Source organism: Phoca vitulina, unplaced genomic scaffold, assembly GCF_004348235.1.
Source record: "Phoca vitulina isolate PV1807 unplaced genomic scaffold, GSC_HSeal_1.0 scaffold81, whole genome shotgun sequence".
Taxonomy (NCBI): domain Eukaryota; kingdom Metazoa; phylum Chordata; class Mammalia; order Carnivora; family Phocidae; genus Phoca; species Phoca vitulina.
This window is the reverse complement of record NW_022589784.1, coordinates 3,596,232-3,621,509: the sequence shown is the minus strand read 5'-3', so window position 1 is coordinate 3,621,509 and position 25,278 is coordinate 3,596,232. Positions and strand designations below refer to the sequence as shown.

Genomic DNA, 25,278 nt, shown 5'->3' with positions numbered 1-25,278 from the left:
CAGGCCATGAAACCCACTGGGGTAGACCCTGCCCTTGTCTGTGGTCCAGAAGCAGGAGCTCGTCCCCACAAGGGAGGTCAAACATAAACCTGGGTGTGTGCCCACCACTGACAGAATCACAGAGTCTGACCTGGGAGCGCCGATGCGCATCTCAGCGAAGCTGGCGCTGCTGGGTAACGTGACCGCTCAGAGCCTCTGACCAGAGTAGGAGGGCCACAAACGCGTATCAGAATGCCCCCTCCCCCATGAGCCAGTCCTTCAGTGAACGAGGTAAGGGAACCACCTCGTGATCTGACACCAGCTCCGGCTGACCTAACGACACAAGCGCTCACTATCCTGGGCTTGAGCAGGGTGGCCTTACCACGATGGGTGGAGTGTGAAAGAAGCACTAACAATGGTCACACCGGGTGGCACGGGTCAACTGGGACGGATGGTCACCCCACACCCCAGTCTGGAGAAATAAAACGTTAGAAAAAGCATCCAGCAGACAGACTTGCCTTTAAACCACGAGCGAAGAGGTGCAAAGACCTGCAAAGATGGAGAGCCTGGGGTCCCTGTGCCCACTGGGATGGGAGGAGGAAGAGCCGTCACCAGCCCAGTCTACCTGGAAGGGGAGAGACACCAGGACCCCGTCCCAGACACTCAGGAGAGAAACCAGAGTGCATTTCCAAGTCCCTCCGGCCCAGGGGGACTCCTGTGCAGCAAGAAGCTCAGCCGGGACCACAGAGCCCCCTGTGAGTGGGCAGCTGGAACTGTCTGACAGCAAATGGACGGCTGCCCAATTTCTATCAAGGAATCCCACCTTCACTCCCAAGGAACCTCATTCTGCGGAGAGGCAGCCTCCCTCATTTGTCCCGGCGCTGGGGTCCCTTGATGCAGCGAATACAAACACTCGCTGGGGAGACAGGACCGGCCAAGGCCCAGGGTGGCTTGTTCCCAGAAAAGAGCCTTATTGAGCCACGGCGGTTTTATCTTTAATGGATCGTTTTACGGGACAAGAGGCGATGGAATTCAGTAGCTGGCACAAGCAACGTCCAGGATTTCAAGTAATGACGTTTCTATTGAAACACACGCAGGAGATAAACAGCGAAAACAGGGAGTCTCCGATGGGATGACCGTGGCGAGGATGCCAAATGGACGGGCCTACTGGACGGAGACAAAGGGGTGCTGGCCCAGCACGGCCCCATGGGAACCGCGGATGCGGAGGTGCCGGGCCCGGTTCACACGTGGCCAGCCCACGTTAATTAAGAAAGAGACTTTACAAGGCCAGTGGTGTCGAGCCTGCCATTAAACGCCGAACTGGAGGCATCTGATCCCAAGCCCCGGTTTATTTTAGACCTGTGAATTATTTTTGTTATAGGATGGGACTGAAAATGCCAAGTCACATGCGTGCTTGTTTTTGATGTTTTTGAAATGGTGGGGGGGGGCGGGGGGGCTTCTGAGGTGAGGCTTCCAAAGGCAGGCACCGAGGACAGAGCATCCAGACACGGGGCCACCACGGAGCACCTCGGTCTCCGCCTCGTAGAACTGGCCTGAATTTCTGCTCATAAAGCATGCCGGAGGCAGCCTCCCGCCGTGCCCACACCCATGGCCCACGGGCCACCTGCTCCGGCCCCCAAGCTCCTCGGGCGGCGGCAGCGTGGGCTGGAGCGGGGACGCCCCTGGAGGTGCCTGTGTTGAAACATGCAGGCTGTGTGAGTGGGAAGGAAGAGGGACGGGTCCGTGAGAGCACGAGAGCTCGGAAGGGATGGGGCTGGTGGCTCAGGAGCCCAAGATGGCAGTTCCCTTTCGTCTGCAGCCCAGAGGAATTGGATAGGCCAGGGTCAGCTACCCCAACTCGTAGCAGCACGGGCCCAGGACACAGCAATAAGCTGGTTGGGGCCTGGGAGGGTGGCTGGGAGTCCAGCTCTCTCCACTGGCTGAGAGCAGCCAGGAGGACATCTTCAACGTAGGGGGAGGCTCAGGTCTACTAAAGTGATTTCCCAGGTCCTGGACACCTCGGCGTTCATTGTCACACACACACCCACAGACAGCAAGGCCTACTGACCCTCGTGTGCACACACGCTAACAGTGAGGGCCCCTGGGAGTCTCCGACTTGCCCTCTTAACCACGGGGCTGGCTTTGGAGAGTACGCGGGTTACACCATCTTTATCAACAGATGCCCAGGGGCTCCAGCTTGCACGTGTCAGACCAGGTGAGTCTCAGCCTACTGTCCAGGAGGCCAAGGCCACAGGGCACTCGGGGTCACTGGCGCTTCGGGGAGGGTTAAGCTCACACCTGGGCTGAGTTGGCTCAGCTCAGCATCAGGCTGGAGAGAGCAGGCAGACCGAGCCTCCGGGGGAGGCCACTGAAGGAGGGCCGCTAACAGGTCTCGTTCTCGCAAGGCGAGTACCACCCGGCCCAGCCCATGCCCGCCCCGCTCCGTCTGAAGGCCGCAAGGCCTCCCCACCTCCTGCTACTGTGCCAACATGAAGGGGGAGCCCATTCATAGCCAGGTTTTTCAGCAAAGTTGACAAAGACTCGTTCTCTCTCTCTCCTCACAGATTTGCAGGCATCTCCCTTCAGAGAAGCTGAAATCTGCCGACAGCAACCTCACTAGCATGAGAGAAATTTGCCATGGAAACCAGACCCTGCACGCAGACCCCGAATCTCTGATGGCTCGTCTACAGTACCAGGCGGTGGGGGGAGCGACCCTGGCCAGGCTGGCCCCGGCTCGGCAGCGGGAGGAGGGGTCCCCACCACCAGCCGCAGACTCGGCGGCTCAGTCAGCTCCTGATCCAAACGCTGCCGGGTGGGAGAGTCTCAGGATGGGAATTCATGCTCAGCGACGACATTTCGAACAGAAGAACCAACAGTTTCTTAGAGGGCTGGGCGGAAAGAGGACTCCAGCTACTGGCCTGGCACTCCAGCCTGGGAGAAGGAGCTCGGGGCGCCCCACAGCCAAATCCCTGCATCTCTTAATCTACGCTGGTGCACATTACCACTCTGAACAAAGGACTCCAAAGTGAACGGGCCATCTGCTCCTGCCAGACCAAGCCGGTGGGGTGGTGGGACAGGCCAGTGACGTCTGTGTCTGTGAGCGGCAGGGAGACAGAGGATGATGACGCCCAGTGGAGCAGAAGGGCGCTAGCCTGACCTGCTGGCCCCGGGCCCGCCTTCCCAGCTGATGCATCCTCTTGCTGGGATGTGGTGAGGGGAGGAACTCATCCACCACCAACCAGCCAGTCCCACAGTCCCATGCCCCTGGCCTGGCTGCCTGCCCTCCCGCTACGCCCCTCTCCACAGGCTGCCCGACTCCATCTCTTCCCCCAGGCCTCAGCCCTCTGGGCTTCCCTGACCCCATCTGGGGGTGCCTGGCCACCACCCAGCCTGGCCCTGCTCTGGGGGTGTGGGGCCACACCGTGAGCTCCCGTCCTGACAGGTGCCATCAGTTCTGGCGTGGCTCATGCCCAGAGTGGGCACTCCACTGGGCCAGGAGCTGACCCACAAAACCACCTCTGTTCGGCACCCACCCCTCTCCCTTCCCCCGCCTCCGACCTGTAGCTGGACAGTGTTTGCCGGGCTCCCAGCTGTAAGTGCGGCCATGTGATCAGGCACCGGCCAGTAAGAGGCGAGCGGAAGCCTGGGGCGCTGCCTCCTGTGTCTACCCATCAAAGTTTCTGGAACACGTCCCCCTCTTGCCCCACCTGGACACCCAGGGTGACCTCCGCTGAAGCCACGCGCTTAAGATGACAGAACGGTGCCCGAATCCCTGTCTCCGTCTCCCACGGGAACCTGCCAGCTTCGATTTCAGCTCAGAGGGGCTTGACTCAGGGACTGTTCTGGGGACTCTGTAAGAGAAGAGTCCTCTCCCTCCCACACCTTCCAGTCCAGGCCACCTCCGCCACCTGGGACACACCCTGACCCCAAGGCTGAGCGGCCGCCCCCCCGACTCGAGGGGCAGGGTGGAGCAGCAGCAGGGCCCCCGGCCCCCGCCCCCCGCCCCCCGCCCCGAGCTCCACAGCCCCGAGCAGGTGTCCAACCAGCCTGTGCCTCACCTGTGCGGGGGGGCGGCGTGGGGCTGCAACAGGCACCCCCGTGGCCCCTACTGTCAGGATTTCTCAATGTGTCCCCGCGTGCAGTAACGGACTGCGTACACAAGCATCAGGTAAAAACGCTAAAGTGGCGTATGCAGCTGGCCCAACGCAGAAACAGCCCAAACGCCCGTCACCCGTGAACAGATGAACAGATGGAGGCAGAGTCGTACAGCGGAAAACCCTACAGCCACAGAAATAAATCAGCTCCTGCCACGTGGAACGGGGTGCGTCTTCCTCCCCAACTCCCAGCACAAACGCAAGGTACAAATAAGTCTGTTTGTATGGCGCTCGAATCCAGCCACCACTCAGCCACATCCCCAGGGCCACAGACACATGTAGGAAAAGGACCCACAGAAGCAGCCACATGAGTACCATCGAGTCAGGAGAAGAGGCAGAAGGACGGTAGTCAGCTCTGGGCGGGGAGGGGGCTGCGGAGGAAGGGGCACGGGGTGGGCGGGGGGAGGTTCGTTTCCCAACACTGTCGGGATTACGCGGGGGTTGACTCCAATAAACGGTACATAAATACATATCTTTGGGGCATGTACATATTTTGCACATTCTGTGCACTGAGCTATAGTTCGCAACAAAGGTGTTATGACAGACACCGTTCTCAGATGCCCCTAAGACGCCTGGGCCCTGCTCATAGTGACTCGAACATTTTCTTGTGCTGCTGTGAGGGGGTTTTGCTGTAATAACTAAGGTCCCACATCAGGAGACCCTGATATAGGGAGATTACCCTGGGTGGGCCTGACCTAAGCAGGTGAGCCCTCAAAAGCGGGGGGTGGGGGCCCCCCTTCAAGTCCACGGTGCCAGTGGGAGGGGATCCCAGGTAGGCCTGAGGATGGAGGGGGGCACATGGCAAGCCTTGAGTGACCTCTAGATGCCGACAGCAGCCCAGGGCTGGCAGCCAGCAAGGACGTGAGACCTCACTCCTACCACTGCAAGGAACAGAACTCTGCCAACGACCCAGACGGGACCGGAGGTGGGCCTTCCCCGGGGCCCGCCGACACCTCGATTCCAGCCTCTGAGAGCCTCAACTGAGGAGCTGGCTGGCCCAGGCCTCAGTTCTGCCCTACAGAAGCGAGAGCAAATAAATGCAGACCACATGCCCGCTGGTTGGTCATGCAGCAACAGAAAACCAAAACTACCTCTGCTCAAGGTTAGGAGAAAATAAACACATCAAAACTCTCTGACAGAAGGGTGCCAGGACGCTCACATCTGTCCACTGTGTGCACTGGGTGCGAGGCTGCTCTGTTCACTTTTCTCTTCCCTTTATCAATAGTGGAAGTTTCTTTTGGTTTTTTGTTTTTTAAGAGTACACTTCAAATAGAACAGCATAGAAACTGGGAAGAGTTACTTCGCAGGGGAGACACCTGACCACCCACCTCAGCCAGGGGACCAAGGCCAACGTCCGCAATCACAAGCCATGGTGATGGCACCCCCCCCCCTGCTGAGATAGCATCAGGAGAAGAGCCCTTGACTCAGGGGTCCTCCTCCCCAAACCTAAACCCCCAGTCTCACCATGAGAAAAACCCCAAATTCAAGGAAGGGGCTTCCTACAAAACCCCTTCCCCGTCCTCCGCACCACTGTCAAGGAGCATCAAACACCAAGGAAGTCTGAGAAACTGTCCCAGCCCGGAGGAGCCCAAGGAGACATGACAACTCTGTGTCACATGGGAGCCTGGGACGGAAAAGGGGCATTGGGGGAAACAGAAAATCGGAATAAATTGTGGGCTTTGCTTACTGAGAATGTATTGACGTGGGTCCGTTAACTGCAGCAGGGTCCTGGCCCGACAGAAGAGCCCAGTGGGGAATCAGTGTGGGGGTGGGGGAGCGCTTGGACTAGCTCCTCAGTGTTTCCATAAATCTAAAACAGTTCTAAACACCAAAGTCTTTTTTCAAAAAAGAGAGTATGCCGCCAAAACAGTGGGGAAAGGGGCCTGTGACAACCACGGGAGGCACAAGGAGAGTGCCCCGCGGCAGAGCGTTTGCCTGGGGTGCGCTCTGACACCCCAAGCCCGATTCCCAGACCCCACCAGCCGCAGTGCTGCCTGCCGTCCAGGCTCGTGGTGAGGCGTCAGGCCATCCGCAATACCAGAGGAACCCCCGCTCCCTCTCGCTGGCTTTTTGAGGAGAGCATATGGTGAGATTTTTCCTTAGCAGAAGGCTGACCTTCCTCCGCTTAGCGCGATGTTAAAATCACTTTGCATTCCCTGAACAAACACCAACTGTGTCTGTCCCCGCCAGCATGCCGCAAGAGGCGAGGAGCCAGCCCACGGGCACAGATCCCGCCGCCTGCAGAGCGGAGCCCCTGGGAGGGCGCCCCAAAATGTGCTAGGTTTCCGGGGCTCTCTGGTCCACCCCAAGTGGCACACGTCACGTGCTCTCACATAACACGCTGTCAGGTGTTGCTGGAGCAGCGCCAGGTGATTAGACTTCCAGGCGTGTGACGCCGGAAGAAGGGAATCAGACAAATGGAATGGTCTGGAATTCGCACTGCACTGCACTGCACCACACTGTGCAAACTTCTCCAAAACTGCCTGTTGTACTCACCATGCTAACTAATGACGCAATCCCATTCTCGCGGTCTGATGACACCTGATGCCCTAGTTTGAGAACGCGAAAGTCTCTCCGGCATCAGGATTAGGAGTTAATTTTCCAATGCTAACATCAGCTTTCGGTTTTTGCACTACACAACCCCGACAAGCAGAACGCCTGTGGTTCCGATCAAGAAGTCAGGCCGAGGGCTCTATGAAGCCCAGGAGGGGACCTGGGTGGGGGTGACATGGCTATCATTCCTGCAAGCTCCCTGTGCACAGGCCCTCCTGGCCGTGGCGTGAACCCTCATATCCTAATACTGAGCCAACGTCATGATGCCAAGCTCCAGAGCGCAAGGTACAAAACCCAACTGGAAGCGAACGCTCCAGCCGGGGCCTCCCAGTGCTTTGGGTAAGGTGGGTAATGTGGCTCTTAGTGACCTCCTGAAGCACCAGGTCCCAGGACTTCTGGGCACAGTCCGGTGGGGGTACCCCGGAGGACAGACTCACAGGCTGCCTGCGGGAGGAGACACTTTTCCTTTCTCTCCTGGATGCATGCACACATGCACGCACGCCCCGAGTGCACATGGTCACACGCACACACATCTGCACACTCTAGGGTGACCAGAATCCGAAGTCTGCCCGGCTCAGAGAGGCTCCGGGATGCAGGACTTCCGGCTCTGAAGCCATGGAAGTTGCACGGGTCACCCCCCACACACACAGGCCTCAGAAGGGGACAGCGGGCACACAGATCAGGCACAGCAGAACAAAGGACAGTCAGTTCTGCTACCATAGCCGCTGCAATCACTGTCCAAAGAGGAGACTCTGGAAGGGGGACCAAGAAGGCTCTTCCTGCCGGCCCACGGCCCGCGCATCAAACGGGGAAGCTGAGCGCCACAGCGGGCCCAGCGGCAGCCAGCAGAGGTCCCGACCCAGAACCAACAGGCCGGGAAGCTGGGCCTCAGTGGGTCTAGCTCAGCGCTCTCGGGGCCTCCCCCCGCCATCTGGGACAGCGGCCATCTTCCTGCAGAAGGGGGCTCCTTCTGCGGGGAGGGGGCTGGGCCCCATCAGGAAACTCCCCCAGTGGCCTGTTTGGGGAGAGCGGACTCTGGCTGTGGCTGCAGGGCTGGGCCACTCTGCAGACAGATTTCAGCATCCTTGGGGGAGCAGTCACGGGGCCCCAAGAGCAGGACTCCGCAGCCCGGCGCGCTGACTCACACACCAAGGGATCCACCTCACCACCTTATCTATTCCCTTTTAATCTCGGGGTTCTGACACCTCCTGCCTCAGTGGGAGTCTGCTCTTCGGGGGGAGCTTCCTGCTCTGAAACACTCCTTCTGTTGCTGTTTCCGCCACCTTAGCGCAGGACCTGGGGCTGAGGCAAGTGGAGCCTGGCCGGGTTCCCCAGCATGCTAACAAGGCACAGATGGACTGCCTTCCTTCCGGCATCCTGGTGGGTCTTTTCCATCCAGCCTCCCCAGGCATGGCGGTCACACTGAGCTGCCACGGGGCTCTGTCCCCAGATGCCCAAATGGGGGTTTGGCCCCGGGGGGGGGGGGAAGGGGGGGAGGAGGGAGAGTGTCCATTTCCCTTCTGCATCTTGTGCGGGTGACAGGACACAGTGTTGGGAAGCGGAGTTATTAAAACCAATCTGTGAAGCTGTCAGGCTCCTACCAATCTCCATCCATATCGGCGCCGAGCCGAGCCCTCCCTGACACCACGGGGCCTCTCGGGGGCCAGAGCCAGGCAGCTGGGAGGAGTTACTCCTGTTGCCTGATGAGGGGCTGTGCCTGAGTCAGGGAATGGGGACCCCTGGTCCCCACTGAGCCAAGCTCTCAGAAGCCATGAAGTCTCCAAGCCTTCTCCAGGTGCCGCCTCCTTTGGGTGCTGGCCCTCCCCACCACAGGCCTTCGGGGCTGCCACCCAGGGCAGCTTCACCTGGTTCCATCCACCACCTGGACTTCTCAGTCCCAAGCTCCCTGGGGACTAAGCAGAGGCCCTCAAGGTGCCTGGCTCAGCACTGTGGTCCAGCAACGCCCCCTGCAGCCAAGCCTGGGGAGCCTGCTTTGGACACCAAGAAGGAGGCAGGGAGGCAGGGAAGGAAGGAGGGAGGGAGGGAGGGAGGGAGGGAGGGAGGGAGAGAGGCAGGGAAGGAAGGAGGGAGGGAGGGAGGGAGAGAGGCAAGGAAGGAAGGAGGGAGGGAGGGAGGGAGGGAGGCAGGGAGAGAGGGAGAGAGGGAGGCAGGGAGGCAGGGAGGCAGGGAGGGAGGGAGGCAGGGAGGGAGGCAGGGAGGCAAGGAAGGAGGCAGGCAGGCAGGCAGGCAGGCAGGCAGGCAGGTGCCTATCCCTGGAGGCTCACTGGAAGGGATTAACGGATGCGCAAAGGAGCTGCAGCTGGGAGGTGGGCTGATGCAGCCTCAGGTGGGCCTGGCAGGGAGGTGCTGAGGGGCCAAGCAGACACACAGCCAAGGGACAAGAGAGTAGCCCAGCAGCCCCCTTCCCCAAAAGAGCCTTGCTCTGCCTCCCTGGGCAGCAGAGCCACCAAACCTGGGCCCAGCAAGTCCAGCCTCTCTCCCACGCTGCAGCCCAGAGCAGGGCACATGGGAGCTGAGCAGCATGTGCACCCACAACGCTCTTCCTCCCTGTGCCCCACGGCAGGGAGCACATGTCCTCAAACACACACGTATGCCCACACTCGTGCACGCATGCACACACGTGCACACGCACACAGGCCCCCGCAGTATCACGTGCAGGCAGAGACGGCTGTGCCCGCCGGGAGTCAAGCTTCCCAGCAACAGAAGAAAGGCCGCCCAGTCCCTCTCCTGTGAAACTCCCCTGAGAGAAAATGCCAAAGAAAAACTCTAGGTGCAGCTACGTCAAAAGGAAAATTTCTCAGCTCGCCCCGGTGCCCTGCTCCCTTGGGCTTCTTAGAGGTCAGAGAAGGGGAGTTCTGGAACCATCCCCTCACCTCCACCCCCCCTCCACGAACTCCACTTAGAAGGATCCTTTCATCGCACCCAGGACACCCAGGATGGTGCGTGGCGGGGGAGGGGTTCCATGCCCTTTGTGGGAGCACGATCCGAGAGGCCCTCTCCCCAGCCCCCATGCAGGGAGCCTGCACGAGTGAATGCATGTGCACTGCACACGTGTGTGCAGGCAGGCATGCGTGTGGCACACATGCGGATCTCGGCGGACGTGCTCCCTGCCCGTGGGGCACTGGGAGGACGTGAAAGACCGCATCCCAGGTGAATAGAAGCAGGAGGGTGGGAGGGGCTGGGGAAGCCTCGAGAAAACTGCTGGAGACTCAACTCTGGGACCAGTGCCCACCACTCTGAGGGAATGCTGCTGAGTCACGGGCCTGAAGGCCAGGGTCAGGGCCCAGACAAACACCCTGCAGGGAATGCTGGCTGTCCCCACCCAGGGGCCCGGAGTAGGCTTCTGGGAGGCCTGTCCTCCCCCTCCTCTCCCTCCCCCACCCTTCCTTGCCCCCACCCCATGGGCACAAGGAAGCTGCAGAGAGAACAGGAGGAGATGCTGTTGGGAACGCTGTGTGCGGTGCTGGATCTGAGCAAGAAGCCGGGCCAGGTGGGGGTGCCATTCCCATAATCTTACATTTCCCCACTGGTTGCTCACAAGGCCTGGGACCCTCAGGGCCTACAGCGTGCGGGGAACGGCCACCAGGGGCTCCAGGAGGGCCAGGGACGGCGGGTGCCACTCCCCGGATGCCGAGCCCCGGGGCTGCCCCACCACCCCCTCCCGGCACTGTCCTGCAGGCCAAGCCACTTGAATCAGGGTAGAATCACGCAGCCTTCCCCGCACGCCCAGGCCCACGCGTGCCCGCCCTCCTGGCCTCGCTGACCAACTGGGCCCCGGGAAGGCCAGGGAGGGGGTGAGTTGCAAGTTCCAGGTCTATTTTAAATCCCCATCTCAAAAGGGATTTTGAAGCACTCAAACGCTTCAGATATTCTCAGCCCTGCTGCCTGAGAGCACCACCTAATGCCGGCCTTTTGAAGCAATTCCACGCTTTTATCGACACCAGGCTGTTCACGCCGCTGTGACACACAAATCACACCACCAAAGTAGCAACAGACCCAGAAAGGCTTCATAAAACGCTGTAAACCTGAGGATGTCGACACTTAAAAAAAAAAAGCTACCGAAATAATCGGAAATGGTTGCAATTAAGCTGCCGCAGACGCCGGAGAAACGACGCAATCAGGGAGACAGGCGCGTGAGCGCGATCTGCCGGGGAGCAGCCCCCAGGGCCCCGGGCAAGGGCAGGAAGCCAGGGCGCCACTGAGTGGCCCCTGAGCCACCAGCCCAGGGACAAAAGGCACCGCACCCACCCCCTGGGCTGGGGTCAGGGACGCCCAAGACGGGTCTCAGCCCCGAGGATCAGTTCCCATGGACATGGCACCGGCACTCCCGGACCCTGACAGGCACAGAGCCCCCTCTCTGCACCAGGCCCCTACTGGGGGCTAGGGACCCGGGGTGGGGGGAGACCGAGGGCCCTGCCCCCCCCAGGGTCCACAATCTGATGGGGAGATATGCCAATGTCACACATAGTTAATATGAGCATGGGGTGCCCTGCCAACATCTGGGGCCCCCACCCAGGTCTGGGAAGAGGGCATGGTGCCTGAGCTGAGCTGCTGGGGCTGGGGGAGCAGGGAGCTTGGCAGAGGCGGGGGTGGGAAGCCTCAACAGCTGGATCCTACACAGCTGCACTAAGAAGCCTCTTCCCACTGGCCACACTCAGCACGAGGAACCCCATGTGCAATCCCATCCCCCTTCAGGACCAGAAACCAAGACCAAGGTCAACCTGCCTTCTGGAACATTCTTTCCCTCAGATGAACCGCTGTTGTGCCCAATGCTGGCCTTGCCGAATGCTGCCCCAGGACTCTCCGGAGTGGGTTGTGGCGAAGGGGTGGAAGTGAGGGGTGGGTGGACGGCAGAGGACAGGGGTGCTGGGGCTGCGGCCTGGAGAACCCCAAGCTGCTGGAGGCAGGAGGTGAGCATGCAGAGCCAGACATCAGTCCTGCCTGTCAGCTGCCCTGTCAGCCGGGGGCTGCTACCCCTCACATTCCCAGTACCCTCTCCCTCACCTCCCTCGAAGCCAGCGCCCCCCCCCCCCCAACCTCTCAGGACTGGCCTGGCCCAGCTGCCTCCCTGGGCTCCCCAGGCCACTTCCCAAGTCACCCGCCCTGTGACCCTCCCTGCCAGCCACAAGCTCACATTTTGGCCCCAGTCGCCCGAGGCCACCGCATCCTCAGGCAGGGCCATGGCCGAAGCTCAACCTGCCTTTGGCTGGCACGTGCCAGGATTCAGCCGTGGCTCCTTTCTTTTGTTCTATTCTGTGTTTTCAGGTAAAGGTGGGTTTTCTCCCTTTCCGATCCCTCTGGCTGGTAGACCCTGGCCAAAACATGGGCGTCGGTGGGGAGCTGAGCATTCCCACTGCCCACCCCGGCAGTCTTCACTCTCCTCCTGCTGCCGCCCCCAGGGAGCCTCTGGGACCATCACTGCTGGGGTCCAGGAGTCCATAAAAAGGGTGGAAGAAGCTGGGAGATTACTGCGGGCGCTGGGAGCAGCAGCTAGGGCCGAAGGGTGGGGGCGCCCTCTAGCGGTGCTCAGGGAGCGGCGCGGGGCCATGGCTGGGACAGGGTGCTGGGAGGGCCCAGAAACCCCCTCCCCTCCACCCCCAGCCCCGGGGCCCCCAGCAAGAGGAACCGTCCAGACCAGTGAGCTGGGGCCTCAGCACACGCACACACTTATACGGCACAAACACGTGACTGCACTTACATTTACACACGCGCACACGTAATCACGCACCTTCACATCCAAACACGTGTGCACAGACATACACGAACACGCACACGTATACACTTCCGTGTGTACATACACACGCTCACAAACACATTTGCACAGACTTGCAGACTCACGTGCAAACACGCACACACTCGTGCACACAGCCCCAGCCTGTGGATCAGAAAGTCCTCAGCTGCGCTCAGCCTGCCACGGCCCATCAGGAGGACGCCAACTGCTGGGGGCCGGCGGGCAGAGCCCCCAGGAAAGGGACACAAGCATCTCACCCCACAGGCTGCACCACCATGCCTTGCTCACAGCTGTGGGGTTGGGGCAGAGCGCAGCCCCTCTCCACAGGCCTAGACTGGGGCCTCCGCGAACTTGCAGCCTGGCCTGGCCATGGAGACGGAGGGGACGGGGTAACCGAGCTGTCACTGGGACCTCCTGGGCAGCACTGGGGTGACACCGCCTACCAGAACATGCCTCCACCCACCTGCTCAGGACCGCACGGGGTGTGAGATTCAGGCCTTTGGCCTCACCAACCCCGTCAATCTCTCTCCAAATTTTTCCTAAGAGCTAATACCTCCCAGCTAGAGGCTACAATGATGAAGAGCTGCTGCAAAGCCACAGACAAGTGGCTTGAAAACAAGAAGCCTGTGGAATTCTAACAGGATCCCAGCAAACACACGAGGTAACAAAGCAGCACAATGCGAAGGTCAGAGGGCCGGTGGCCGCAGGACGGCGGCCCCAAAGATGTTCACATCTTCATCACCAGACCTTGTAAGGATGTCACCTCACACAGTAAAGGGACTCTGCAGACGGGATTAAGTCAAGGCCCCCAAGGTAGGGTTGACCCTGGGTTCCCGGGGGGACCCGGCATCCTCACGAGGCCCTCACGAGGGGGAGGCAGAGGGTGGGAGCCCCAGAGATGGGCAGACCTGCGCTGCTGGCGCTGAGGATGGAGGGGGGGCTGAGGGCCAGGGAAAGGCCGGAGCTGGGTCTCCCTTGGGGCCTCTGGAAGGAACCTGCTCATGCCTGCGTTTAGCCTGATGCGACCTGAGTCAGACTCCTGATCTCCAGAAATGTCAGAGAACATATGTGTGTTGTGTTAAACCCCTAGGTTTGTGGTCATTTGTTACACAGCCCCTACTGTGTTCGTCCCCAACGATCGTTCCCATCCCTCCCTGTCAGAGCAGGAGCCCCCTGCCAGAGAGCAGAGCTGGGGTCCCACTGCATCCACCTCAGAGGTGAGGGAAGGGTGGTCCCATAGCCAACCCCTGCACAGGGAGGCCTGGCTTCCCCCCTGGGGCCTCCTGCTGGCTCCTGAGTCTGCTCCCACCCTCTCTTAGCAAAGGGCTCCAGGACGTCCCGGTGACTTCAAAGGAGCGGGGATGGCCTCCCCCCGCATGCCCGTGGGCACAGGCTCAGCCTGGGACACCAAGGTGAGCGGCGCCTTAGCCAGGGTCTGCCTGGGTCCCCAACTAAGCTGGGCCTCCCTGCCCCCGCCCCCACCATCTCAACACACGGAGGCGCTTGGCTGCGTTCCAGAGAGCCACCGACTGCTCCTGGGGTTCCTGCTTCCCCTCCCACTCCCTCTGAGCTGTGACCATTACTGCAATAAAACCTTCTAAGACAGCCGGGAAGAGGCAAGGAGATGTAAAGGCCCAGCTCAGAAATCTCTGCTGGAAACCCCAGTGAACAAAGGCGGCCTTGCACAGAGGGCAGCCCCCGGCTGTCCCGCCGGCAGAAGCTGGGTGTGGAGGGGGTGCTCGGCTCACAGATTCCAGAACATGGATCACGCTGGATGTTCGACCCAGCCTGCCGGGCCCATCGCTCACAGGGCGGCCCTCAGGACACACACCCACTGCAGCCCTGACAGCAGAGGGCTGGCTGCTAAAGCCACCCCTGAACCTGGAGGCCACAGAGGAGGCCAGGGGAGGCTCAGGGCTCACAGCCACCCACCCCCCGGGGCCCACGACCCCAGGGAGAGTCCCCAGTACGACAGACACTCCACGGACGCCTCCACCAGAGGCGCAAACCATGAGCTCCAGGGAGCAGGAAGCTCATTTCTGGGGACATGCATCCCCTCATCACCAACCAAGGCTGCCCCTGAAGCCAACAGGATACGGGACAACAGATCGCAAGCTGCCAGAGCCCCTCAACTTTTGCCTGCCCGGCCACAGACCCAACCCTGTCCCCGAGGGGCCACCCGAAGGCGCCCCCACACCTGTCCGGCCCCGCCCCTCCCCGCGGCCTGGCTGCCAGCCGGACACTCACCAGGACTTGGGCTCCCCGAAGTGCAGGTAGTTGATGCTGTACAGGTCCATGTCCTCCGTGTGCCAGGCAAAGGTGGTCTTCCACATGCCGAAGTACAGATAGGGGGTGTTGACGCCCTCGATGATGGTGCCGCACTCGCGCTCCACCATGTCCAGGATGGTCCGCAGGCTCCCGATGTTCCATTGGGCCACATCCTGCAGGGCGGCGAGCACACGGTTGGTGGCAGGTCACCCCCAGGGGCTGGCGGGAGCACAGGAAGGCTACGGGGCAGCCCCCACAGAGGGCCTGAGAGCTCACGGCCAGTCCCAAACCTGCCCACGTCAGAGCTTCACCGCCCCAGTGTCTGAGCCCAGCAGGAGCTACTCCCACACTGAGACACCAGTCCCTCGGCCTGGGCCAGGCAGTCAGGCAGGCCTTCTCTGGATGCCATGCCGAGCTATGCATTAATCACAGGCAGTGAAGGCCACGCTGTGAAGGCTGAGGTTTGGTCGTGAATAATTAACGTGCCTCAAAGTCAATGACATGGAAGGAGGAAGACAATCGTGGAATGGGGCTAGCTCAGCAAAGGTGCCAGACAGCCCTTCCGGCACCTTCTGCCGGAAGAGACAGGGACGGCTTTCGGAACCAGGCAAACAAGGCCAGAATCCCTGCCCACCGGACTCATCTATTCCTAATGCCACAAACGGGTCCTATCTTGTCACGAGAGCTCATAAAATACAGGTCAATCCATTTTCCGTCCCTGGAGACCCCTCCAAGCCTGTGGAGATGCTAAGCGAGCGTCAGCATTCTCTCCGTCCCAAGCCCACTCTGCCTCACATCCCATTCGTACCCTCCCTGTTACAGGTCCCTGAACCAGTGGTTGGTCCTGGCAAGGCGAGCCCCTGGCAGAAGCCCGAAACACAAGCACAAAATCACAAGCCCTCGAGTAAAACAAAAACAGATAAATTAGATTTTATCCAATTAAAAACTTCTGTGCTTTAAAAAAAATATCAAGAAAGTAAAAAAGAGAACCCACATAAAGGGAAAATACATGCAAGTCATCTATCAGGTAAGAGACTTGTGCCCTCTCTAAAGAACCCTTATAACTACCATAGAAAAAAAAATAACCCGATTAAAAAATAGGTAAAGGGCCGAAATGGACATTTCTCCTCAAAGAAGATATACACGACTCACAAGCACGTGCAAAGATGCTCAACGTCATTAACCCACAGGAAACCTCAGATAAAAACCCCAGTGCCAACGCCACATCACCCCCATTAGGACAGGCAGGGTCAAACAGACAGATAGCAACAAGTGTTGGTGAGGATGTGGGGCGGGGGGAGAAGAGCCCTCAGACACTCTCCTGCTGGGGGAAAGCACAGGCCGTTCCTCAGAAGGTAAACGTGGAATGAGCGCGTGAGGAGTGCAGTTCTAGGCCTAGGGACGTGCCCAGAGCAATGAAAACATACGTCTGCACAGACTCACATATGCACGTTCACAGGCACATGACTCGCCGTGGCCAGAAAGTGGAAACAGTCCAAGTGAACGGTTAACACCACGCAAGGGCAGGTCACTGGGTTGCAGACAGGAGCGAGGCGCGGACACATGTGGCCCCGGGAACAGACCCTGAGCCCATGACGCTCAGGGAGGGAACCAGACACAAGGCCACATGGGGTGTGAGTCTACGTGTGTGACACGTCCAGAACACGCGCCTCCACGGACAGGAAGGGGCTCGTGGGTTCTGGAGAGGGGACGGGGAGTGACTGCTGATGAGGAAGGGACTTCTTTTGGGGCTCACGGAATGTTCTGGAATTGACTGTGATGATGGCTGCACAACTCAGTGAAATACAGTAGGAACTTGAATCGTATGCTCTATGTGGGGGAACTGTGTGGTGTGTGAATTACACCTCAATAACGCTTCCTTTAAAAAAGACACTGCAGGTCAGACAATGGACAAACAAGCGAACGATCCCCATGAGCACTAACTTCGTAGAACTCTGAGAAAAGAAAACGGGCGTGTGACTTCCCACTCGTCCTAAACACAACACAGGAACTTCAGCTCTTCCAACCCGGCAGCTGTTGGGGTCAGATTCCCTTCCTAGAAGTCACGATTCGGAGTCCAGGAAGCAGAACTGCAGGCCAGCATGGGGCTGCCCAGTGCCGGCCCACGAGCACCAGAGCTTCATCCCAACCGTGGCCGTGTCAAGAGCACCAATGGCTGGGACTGCACATGGAGAGCGGGATGGGGACGGGGACAAGGCTCCCAGCCACTGAGCCCCAAGGTACCCACCTGAGGCAGGGAGGAGGACGGAAGGTCACAAACATCAAGAACGGGGCTCCCGCAGAGGCCCCAGGAAAATCTCTCTCCTCATGCTCTCACAGAGCAGGGGGTGCAGCAGCCAGGGACACCCAGTGCCGGCCTCCTGCCAGAGCCCTTCAAGGAGGTGCCACGAGCCCGGATGGAATGGGGTCAGAGGCGAGGCCTGATCTGGGGCTGCCACGACGGGTCCCTCCAGGCCTTGGCGGCCTGACGTGGGAAAGGGGGCTTGGGGAGTTGGGCCCCTCTTGCAGGGCCAGGAAGCCCTAGAAGCCAGCAGAGAAATGGGGAGCAGTGGCAGGGCTGGCGTCTGGGGGCGGCACACAGGACCAGCAGCCACCGCCCAGGTGGATGGACCCAGACAGGCCCCAGAAAGCCCAGGGACACGGCCCCACTGGTCCCTCATTCAATCTGCCACAGGAACTTCTGTGCCTTGAGCCAGGCGCAAGGGCAAGCTGGCTCATGGTGCTGAATGTTTCTGTAACCATCAATAGGGCAACCGCTCAGTCCTGGAAAGTTCGAAGCCCTGGGGTGAGCCGCACGGCAGCTGAGGTGTGCTGGGGGCAGCGTGAGAGACTGGGCTGCGCCCCCTCATGTTAGATGTGTGTGTGCCGACAGGGCCTCTGGGCCCCCGCCCTCCTGTCCTTGCCACACCCAAGGCATGCATGCGGCTCTCTGCCCTCAGACGGCACGCTCACGAGGATGAGGCCTGGCCACATGGCCTCACAAGCTTGCCACTGCTGTGGGGTCAAGGCCAAGTGGATGAGCTCAGGGTCCCAGGGAGAAGCTAAACCTCCTTGTCCGGAACACCTTGCTGGAGGGCAGCCACACACCTGCCGTACCCCTCATTGTGGATGGGGAAACCAAGGTCCAAGAAGGGGGAACCAGGGCCAGGAGTCAGCTTAGTCCCTGACCTCCCAGGGCGAGGGCGTCTCCCTTGGGTTCTTAGGGGTGAGCTCCCTCTGAGTTTGACACGCCCTTGGTGCCCAGCTCAGAGGAACAAACCTGCCCTCACCACGAAGCGGGACCCCCTAGTTGGAAGGCCCGTGGGCCACAGGTCAGACAGGCTCCCCAAGCTGGGCAAACTGCTGGGACCCACGCAATAGTCACGTCTTTCCAACACCTTTTGGGAAACGCAAGTCTGTCCTAATGGGTTCAGGAGGGTCCTGACCCTACTCAGGAGGGGACCTTATTCCAACCCACGCCAGCGCCACCCAAGCCCAGGACTCAGGAGGCACCCCCAGCTACTCTCATGAGGACCATGGATGAGTGGATAGAATGTTCCAGCAAGAGATGACCTTCAGAGTGATGATTCAGGGTAGGGGGCAAAGATGGCAGCTGAGGGGCCACTCCGGGGAGAGCCCCAGAGCAGAACACACGTCAGGCTTAAGAGCTTAGAAATCAATCGGTCTTGGTACAGCCAACCTAGGGTTAGCAGAGGGCCCATAAATATTAATAAAATGTCCCCTAAAAAAGTGTGGGTCCCACTCAAACCCCCATCTGCTGAACAGCAGCACCTCGGTGGGGCCTCTGCATCACGTCTCCATCGTGTCTGGTCTACGCCCCTGAACAGGCCAAGGCCAGCATGAGGCCCCTCCATTGCCCCAGATACCCCCAGGGCCCTCCCAAGGGCTAGAACTCAGGGCCCCGAGGCTCCCCCAAGACAGAGTGCTAGGAACTGGAGAGGAAAAGTACTAGACTGAGAATTAGGAGGCCCCTGGGAGGTCAGCTGCAGGCTACCTGAGGTCAGATCAGGGCAGGATGGGCTGACAGTTTTGTAGGAAAGATTCTGCAAATCAGAAACACATCTGGAATTCCTTCTTTCTTCACCCTGAGACTTGGCACGTGGTTGTAACCAGAGCCCGACAGAACGCCCAGCTAAGCTGGCCGCGGCATTGTAACATCCGGGTTTGAAGATAAAGTCCCATTCACACACCTTTCCCTCCACCGCTTACCAGGAAATGGCATCCCTCATTCCCCCAGAACCTCTCGGGGGCCCCGGGTACTCACGTCATCGTACAAAGAGCCGCTGATGTCAGCCCCATAGATGGGAGAGACGAAGGTGAGGTTCTTCCAGTACTTGCGTTCCAGGTCATCGAAGTCCTGGTGCCGTGGGGTACAGTACCTGGTGGATGAACAGCACAGCGACCATGGCCGTGGGGCCCACCCCTCCAGGGCGCGGCCGGATACACGTTCTCGGTCCCCACCTGAGGGCACAGCCCGGAGAACATGGATGTGGCCCTGGGAGAGCATTTATTTGGGGCTGAGGGGGTTCGGGATGGGCAGCAGGCCCCCCTGGAATGACGCCCACTCGTCCCATCTCGTCGGCCACCAGGGCCTGGGGCACCCGAGTCGGAACACACACCGGGGACAGCTGGAGCAGGTGAGGGACGCAGGCTCTGAGGGTTCTCCTCAGCCCTCTGCTCTGCAAATACCAGCAGCGCCGACCAGAGGCCGGGCCCTGTCTCGGGGGCCAGGACAGCAGGAGAAGGCAGACGACGCCCTGGCCCCGTGGGATGCTTATGTCTGAGAGCGAAGAGACTGCCGGAAATGCACAAATTTCGGCCAGCCAGGGAGGCTTGGGGAACAGAGAACAAGCAAGAGTCAACAGTGGAGGCGGGCGCCCAAGTGAGCCCGGGGGCGTATGCCGGGAATGCCCACAAACGCACCCTGATGTGCAAGGGAATGCGTGTGAGTGTGCCCGTGTGTGACCCAGGAAACCCCGAGGAGGTACCATCGGACCGGAAATGTCGCAGGAGGGTGTGGGGAAGCAGCCCAGGGACGGGAGACAAGGACAAGTCCCCACCGTGTCCCACTCTCTCTGCACCCCCAGAACCAGGAGCCGCCGAGGGCCCCACTTCAGGGGGCCTGGAGGCCCTCAAGGTGTGCTTCCTCCTCAGAGACGGGGTTTCAGGGCCCCCCCCGACACCCGCCTCACCCCCGGCCACGTACTTCTCGCTGTTGGCCAGGCGGCGGTACTCCCCGACTGTCATGGCCTTTTTCTGAATGTTGTATTGTGTGAAGAGGCCTGACTGGCCCGTCACCACCTGCTGGATGGGGGCCGGGATGACCACATCGTCGATGTCATCGTACGTCTGCCTGGGCTTCCACTCCTTTGGGGGGATGATCTGTGAGACGAGAGGGGAGTCAGCGGCGCCTGCAGACGGGAGGACACACAGCCACCCCCCCCCCCCCAGGAGACTGGCGGTGGCGCCCTGGGAACACGTCCGGGTCCCACACCGCAGGGGCACCAGGAACCATCTCCACACTTCCTCAAACTCCCCACAGTGACCTGTGTGGGGCCACGGGCACTACCCGCTGGGGCACAGCCATGCTCGCCTCCTGACGCCACTCGCCAAGCCTCTGCAGTTCAGCCTGGGCTCCAGGGGCTGGGAGTGGTCCCCTCCAGAGCCCAGGGGCCGGCCCCCATGCCTATGTGCACGATCACAAAGTGAGCAAGCAGGGCTCCCACACTCTCGCCTGTTCAGGCACTCTGCGGCCGTACCCCCGGCTGCAGAAGACAGTGCTGCGAGCCTGGCTCAGGACCACTCGGGCCAGGCCGGGAGGCCGGGATACCTCCTAGGGGCAAGCACAGCTCTGGGTACCGGGGGGACGCTGGACAACAAACATCCGTGAGGGCCTTCCACTGTGGGAGCGAGCAGATGATAAGCACCGTAAGGGATAAGGAAACTGTAGACAGGGACAAGTCCTAAGTGCAAAAGACAGAGAAGGGCTGGTGAGGGACCACAGGCAGGAGAACGATAATGCCACAAACGTGAGGGGACAAGACCTGAGAAGGTCACCTCTGAGGAACAGGACAGCTGTTTCCTGGTGGCAGCGGGTCCCGCAGGGGACCACCCCCACCCCTCTCCAGGAGAGGCCCCGGAGGGCCTGCAGGAAGGGCTTTGGGGAAGGGCCGCCCGGGGTAGGGGGTACTGGGTCAGCGCCGAGCTTGCCCAACTGGCCTCTTCGCCCTCCTGCTTCCCCCTCCTCCGCTCAGCGTGCCCTCTGGGCCGGGCTGGGGCCTCCTGGGTGCCCGGCTCGCTTCTCTGAAGGCCCCTGGGGCCAACATGGGCTGGTCTCTCCCAGTCCTGGGCAGGTGTCTGCAAACAGCTCTCCTTCCGGGGAGCCCAGAGGGCCACCCAGCAGCTTTGGGAAAAGGAACTCAACCAACCTGTTTTCAGTGCGGCAGCCAAGAACTCTGGGGAGGCCAAGGCCTCCCCCAGCTCAGGGCCAACGAGGGAAGAACACCACACCAATGCCCAAGTTGCCGGCGGCTTCCAGAACAGCTGAGATCCTTGCCATCCCCAAGGATTCCCCAACAGGCATCAGTGCAAGAAAATGTTTGGCTTGGCCACGAAACCCTCATCCCCTGGTTGCCGGTTAACAACAGAGAGGTCCGCCGCCAGCAGTGCTCTCGCCAACTTGCTGACAGAGCACAAATAAGTAACAGGAGCAATGAGAGGAAGTCAGGACGCTGGGCCGTGTCTGGGGACATCTGTGGCTGCCCCCACTGAAGGGCTCCTGGCATCACAGGGGTGCGGCCAGGGATGCTGCTCAGGCCCCACGGCGCCCAGGACGCCCCCAGAGGAACCACCTGCCTCCGTGTCAGCAGGGCCCAGGCTGGGAACCCTGACTGAAGTTAAATGGGGACATGGCTGCTCGGTCAAAGCTCCTTCTGGGGACATGCCCTCTCCCGACTCCGTGGCCACAGTTGCCCGCCCATGTGTGGCATGAGGCCTCATGACAACAGGGTGCTGGGGTCAGCCTGCCGGTCGGCGGTTTTCTTAGATGTCCAGCAAGAAATCTGAAGAGTCAGGCGATCGACTAACACACTTGAGACCGAAAGCACCAGAAATACAAACGAAAGGGCCGGTGGCTCCAGCGTGGGAGACGCTCTCACAGAGGAAGAGGTTCCGAGCGGCCCCTTAGCCAGAGGGGTGGCGCCTCCCCTTGGCAGAGAAGGGGCGTTCCCCCCCGCCGCGACGCGCGCTCGCCGGGGAAACGGGGGGGTTCGCCCAGCCAGTTCCATCAGGCGAAGCCCGCCCAGACACCAAGGCTGCAAAATGAAACAAACACGTCACTCCCAAATTTTCGGCTCCCTCCTGAGAGCCGTGGACTCCCCTGCCCGTCTCCTCCATCCCTCACGGGCGCTGCTGCGTAAAGACGCCGGAGAACCAAGAGGTTCCAAGGTCGGGCACGCACGACCTGCACTTGCGTGGACACACACTCGGCAGGTTCTGAAAAAGGCCCGTGACACAGAGCCGCTTCCAGCGGGTCTAGGACCCCAAGCCCTCGGGAAAATCAACGTGCCGGGCCTGACGCCCTCGAATCTCTGCGAGACCAGGGTCTGAAGGGAGGCTTCGGGGCGAACAACCTCTAACAGATATCGCTGGAAGACATTTGAGCTTCCTGACTCCTCGACTCGGTGCCTGGCGGGCATGGCGTGGCCCTGGACTGGCCCGCCCTCGAAGCTCCTGGAGGGCAAGCCTCAGCCAAGGCTGAGCGGGACAGAAAGGACACACTCCCCCAGTGGATGAGGCGGCACCAGGCAGGTGGCTTGGGGCGTCTGAGCAGCTGGGTTAGAAGGTGCGGGGGACCCTATAAGAGGGAATGAAGTGAGGGGCCGGCCTCTGCCCCCGACACCTCCCGCTCCCCAAGCCATTTTGCAGGTAGTGGGACGGGTGGCTGGAGAAGGCACTGGGGCACCGCCTGCCTGCAGGGACCGTCCTTAGGGATGCACCCAAGCGCTGAAGCACCTTGACCCCTCCCGCAGGACCCAGCGCCATGCCCCTCCCTCACCCCCTCCCACCCGAGCGCTTCCCAAGCAGCCTGGCTGGGGGGGGGGGGGGGGGGTGCAGCGCTGGCCTGAGGGGGCAGGGGCATGCACAGAACAGCCAAGAACAAGACAGGGGTGCCCCAAAAGCCCCAAAATGGGGCTCCCCACACCCTCACAGCCTCTTCTGGCTCTGGCCCCTGGCCCCAGCTATACCTGCTGAATAGCCACCCCCACCCAATCCCACCGGAGCTTTTGCGGGGGGTGGGGAATACAGCTGGGATGAAACTGAAAACCCCTAGCACTACACACACAGACGCACAAAGAAGGGTGGTCAAGACCAACGAGACCAGGGTGAGGGGACATGGGCACCTGCAGAGCTGGCTCGGGCCAGCAGGACACCGTGTTCCTTCTCCAAAGAGGCCAGCAGCCGAGAGCCAAGCACCCCCATCCGAGGGGACAGGGGTTACCCAAGGCCCCCGGCACATGTCTCCCGAGCCCCATCTGTCCCCCCGGAGCGGCACGGAGGCTGCTGAGGGACTCGAGGGCCCGACACACGGTCCCAGCCAGGTGAGAGAAGGGACGAGTGTGTGCGCATGGTCGGCGCGACTCTGCAATCGCCAACGTCCTTCAAGCTGCAACAGAATCCGTGCCCGCCCCACGCTGCCCCACCCCGCCCCACACACAGAGGAAGCCGCACACAAAATCCCCCTCAAGAAGCTGAGAAGGAGCACACAAAACGAAAGGTGGAGGGAAAACAGACCCAGGAAACTCCTGCCTCAGGAAACACCCAGTCCAAACAGCTTCCTTCGATCCAAATAAATGAGCCAAAAATGACTCCGCTGGGATTAGAGCTCAAAGCAGGAACACTGGGGCTCAAAGGAGAAGCACAGAGGCCGAGAGGGAGATGAACCAGGAAGGGGCAAAGGCAGGTAGAGGCGTGGGGGGCCTGGGTCGCAGGGGACACGGAGCCCGCGGCCACCACAGCACCGTGAATGGAAAACTCGAGAAACGGCCAGGGCCAGGGGGCCGGCCAGGAGAGAGGAGCCCCAGACAGTGAGACAGAAGAAAGGAGTGGGGATGAGAGCTGTGGGGGCCTCACGGTGCCCCAGGCAGAGCCGTGCGGGACAGCAACTCGCGACACCTCCCAGCACGAGGAACAACTTGAACCAGAAACAGAAGGGCTGTCACATCCCAGGGAAAGTCGAAGCAGGCCAACGACAGGAGACAAGGCAGAGGAGGCTCTCCCCCCACAACACCCCCCCCCCTGCCAACAGGGACCCTCGACAGGGCAGAGCAGGCAGGAAACTGTCCCCGACAACGGACACCTGCCCTCGGCCAGCCGGGCAGAAAACCCCCAAACCCACAAGAACCCGGGACCTCACGGAGTTTCCCGGGAGGAGCAAAGCTAACACGACAGTGGGGGCTCTGGTCCCCAACTGTCCAGACCGTGGAACGCCGTATGCATGCTGGTGCGTGTACATGAACAAAATCAAGAGGGAAGCCGACACAGCAAGCGGACTGCCCGCCGTGTCTCCTTGGGCTGACATCAGAGGCATGACCATAACCAGGAGAGGGACTGATACCCATAACAAAACCACCCCAACCAGGTTGGGGGGGGGGACACCCCTCTCCCCACTACCGCCAAGTGGCACAAACCGCGGCCCTGGGCCAAATCCCGCCAGCCGCCTGCTTTTGTACGGCCCTGAGAGCCAAGTATGTGGGGTGTTGTTTTTTCTCATTTTCAAATGATTAGGGAAAAAAAAACAACAAAAGAAAAATGTTTCGGGACCAGCGAAAGTCCCGTGAAATTCATATTTCGGCGTGCATAGGTAAAGTTTTATTGGCACACGGCCACGCCTACCGGCTCGCGGGTCGCCAAGGTGGCGGGGCTGAGCGTGGGACAGAGGCCGCCCCACCTGCGACGCTGAAAATATGACGCTCTGGCCCTTTGTGGACAGAGGTCGACTCCTCAGTTTCAAGAACAGAGAAGCACGCACCACGGAGGAAGAGCCAGGTACACAGGGAGCCACCAGGCCGCAAGACAAGCAGGTTACACACCTTCCAAATGACTGGGCGAGCGGTGCCACGCACGCAGCTTCCCGCGACCCGGTCACGGTCAAAAGCAACCCAGACTGCGTTTGTCTGTTTACTCTCACCACGCGCACGCATGGATGTGTCCACGAGTGACACGCCACGGAAGAGACATGGTTCACGGGTACCAGCCTCCCCAGAAGCCTTCCCCGACTCTCGACGCCCTCCCGCTGCGGGGTGAGCAGCTCTGAGTGTCGCCACCACGAAGCCCGAGGCGCCAACTGCCCCCGAGGCTGGCCCTGGCCATCGGCTCCCGCGGGGACACGGGCTGTGGGGCTCACGTCTGCATGCCAGGCCTACAACAGAGCCTGGCACGTGGGAAGAACTCCGTAACATCTGTTGACAATGAGGTCAGAGCAGCTCGGTGAACACAGCCACAGCCATGGCCACGCCAGGCCCGGGGCCCGGGGCACACATAGGACCGAGC

The 25,278-nt window shown here is 60.7% G+C and overlaps 1 protein-coding gene across 9 annotated transcripts in view; it reads right to left on the bottom strand.

Moving 5' to 3' along the window:
* The window catches only part of KDM4B (lysine demethylase 4B), a 134,651-nt gene that overhangs the window by 63,501 nt on the left and 45,872 nt on the right, over positions 1–25,278 (bottom strand). For 7 of the 9 annotated variants that reach the window (XM_032394529.1, XM_032394530.1, XM_032394531.1 and 4 more), the window contains exons 4-6: positions 19,934–20,109; positions 18,992–19,106; positions 14,686–14,879 (exon numbers count right to left, since the gene is read on the bottom strand). In XM_032394529.1, coding sequence (XP_032250420.1) covers positions 14,686–14,879; positions 18,992–19,106; positions 19,934–20,109 — 485 coding nt within the window. Of the gene's footprint in view, positions 1–802; positions 911–4,037; positions 4,289–14,685; positions 14,880–18,991; positions 19,107–19,933; positions 20,110–25,278 lie in introns of those variants that run through there. The other 2 variants (XM_032394535.1, XM_032394536.1) reach the window with 2 other exon arrangements.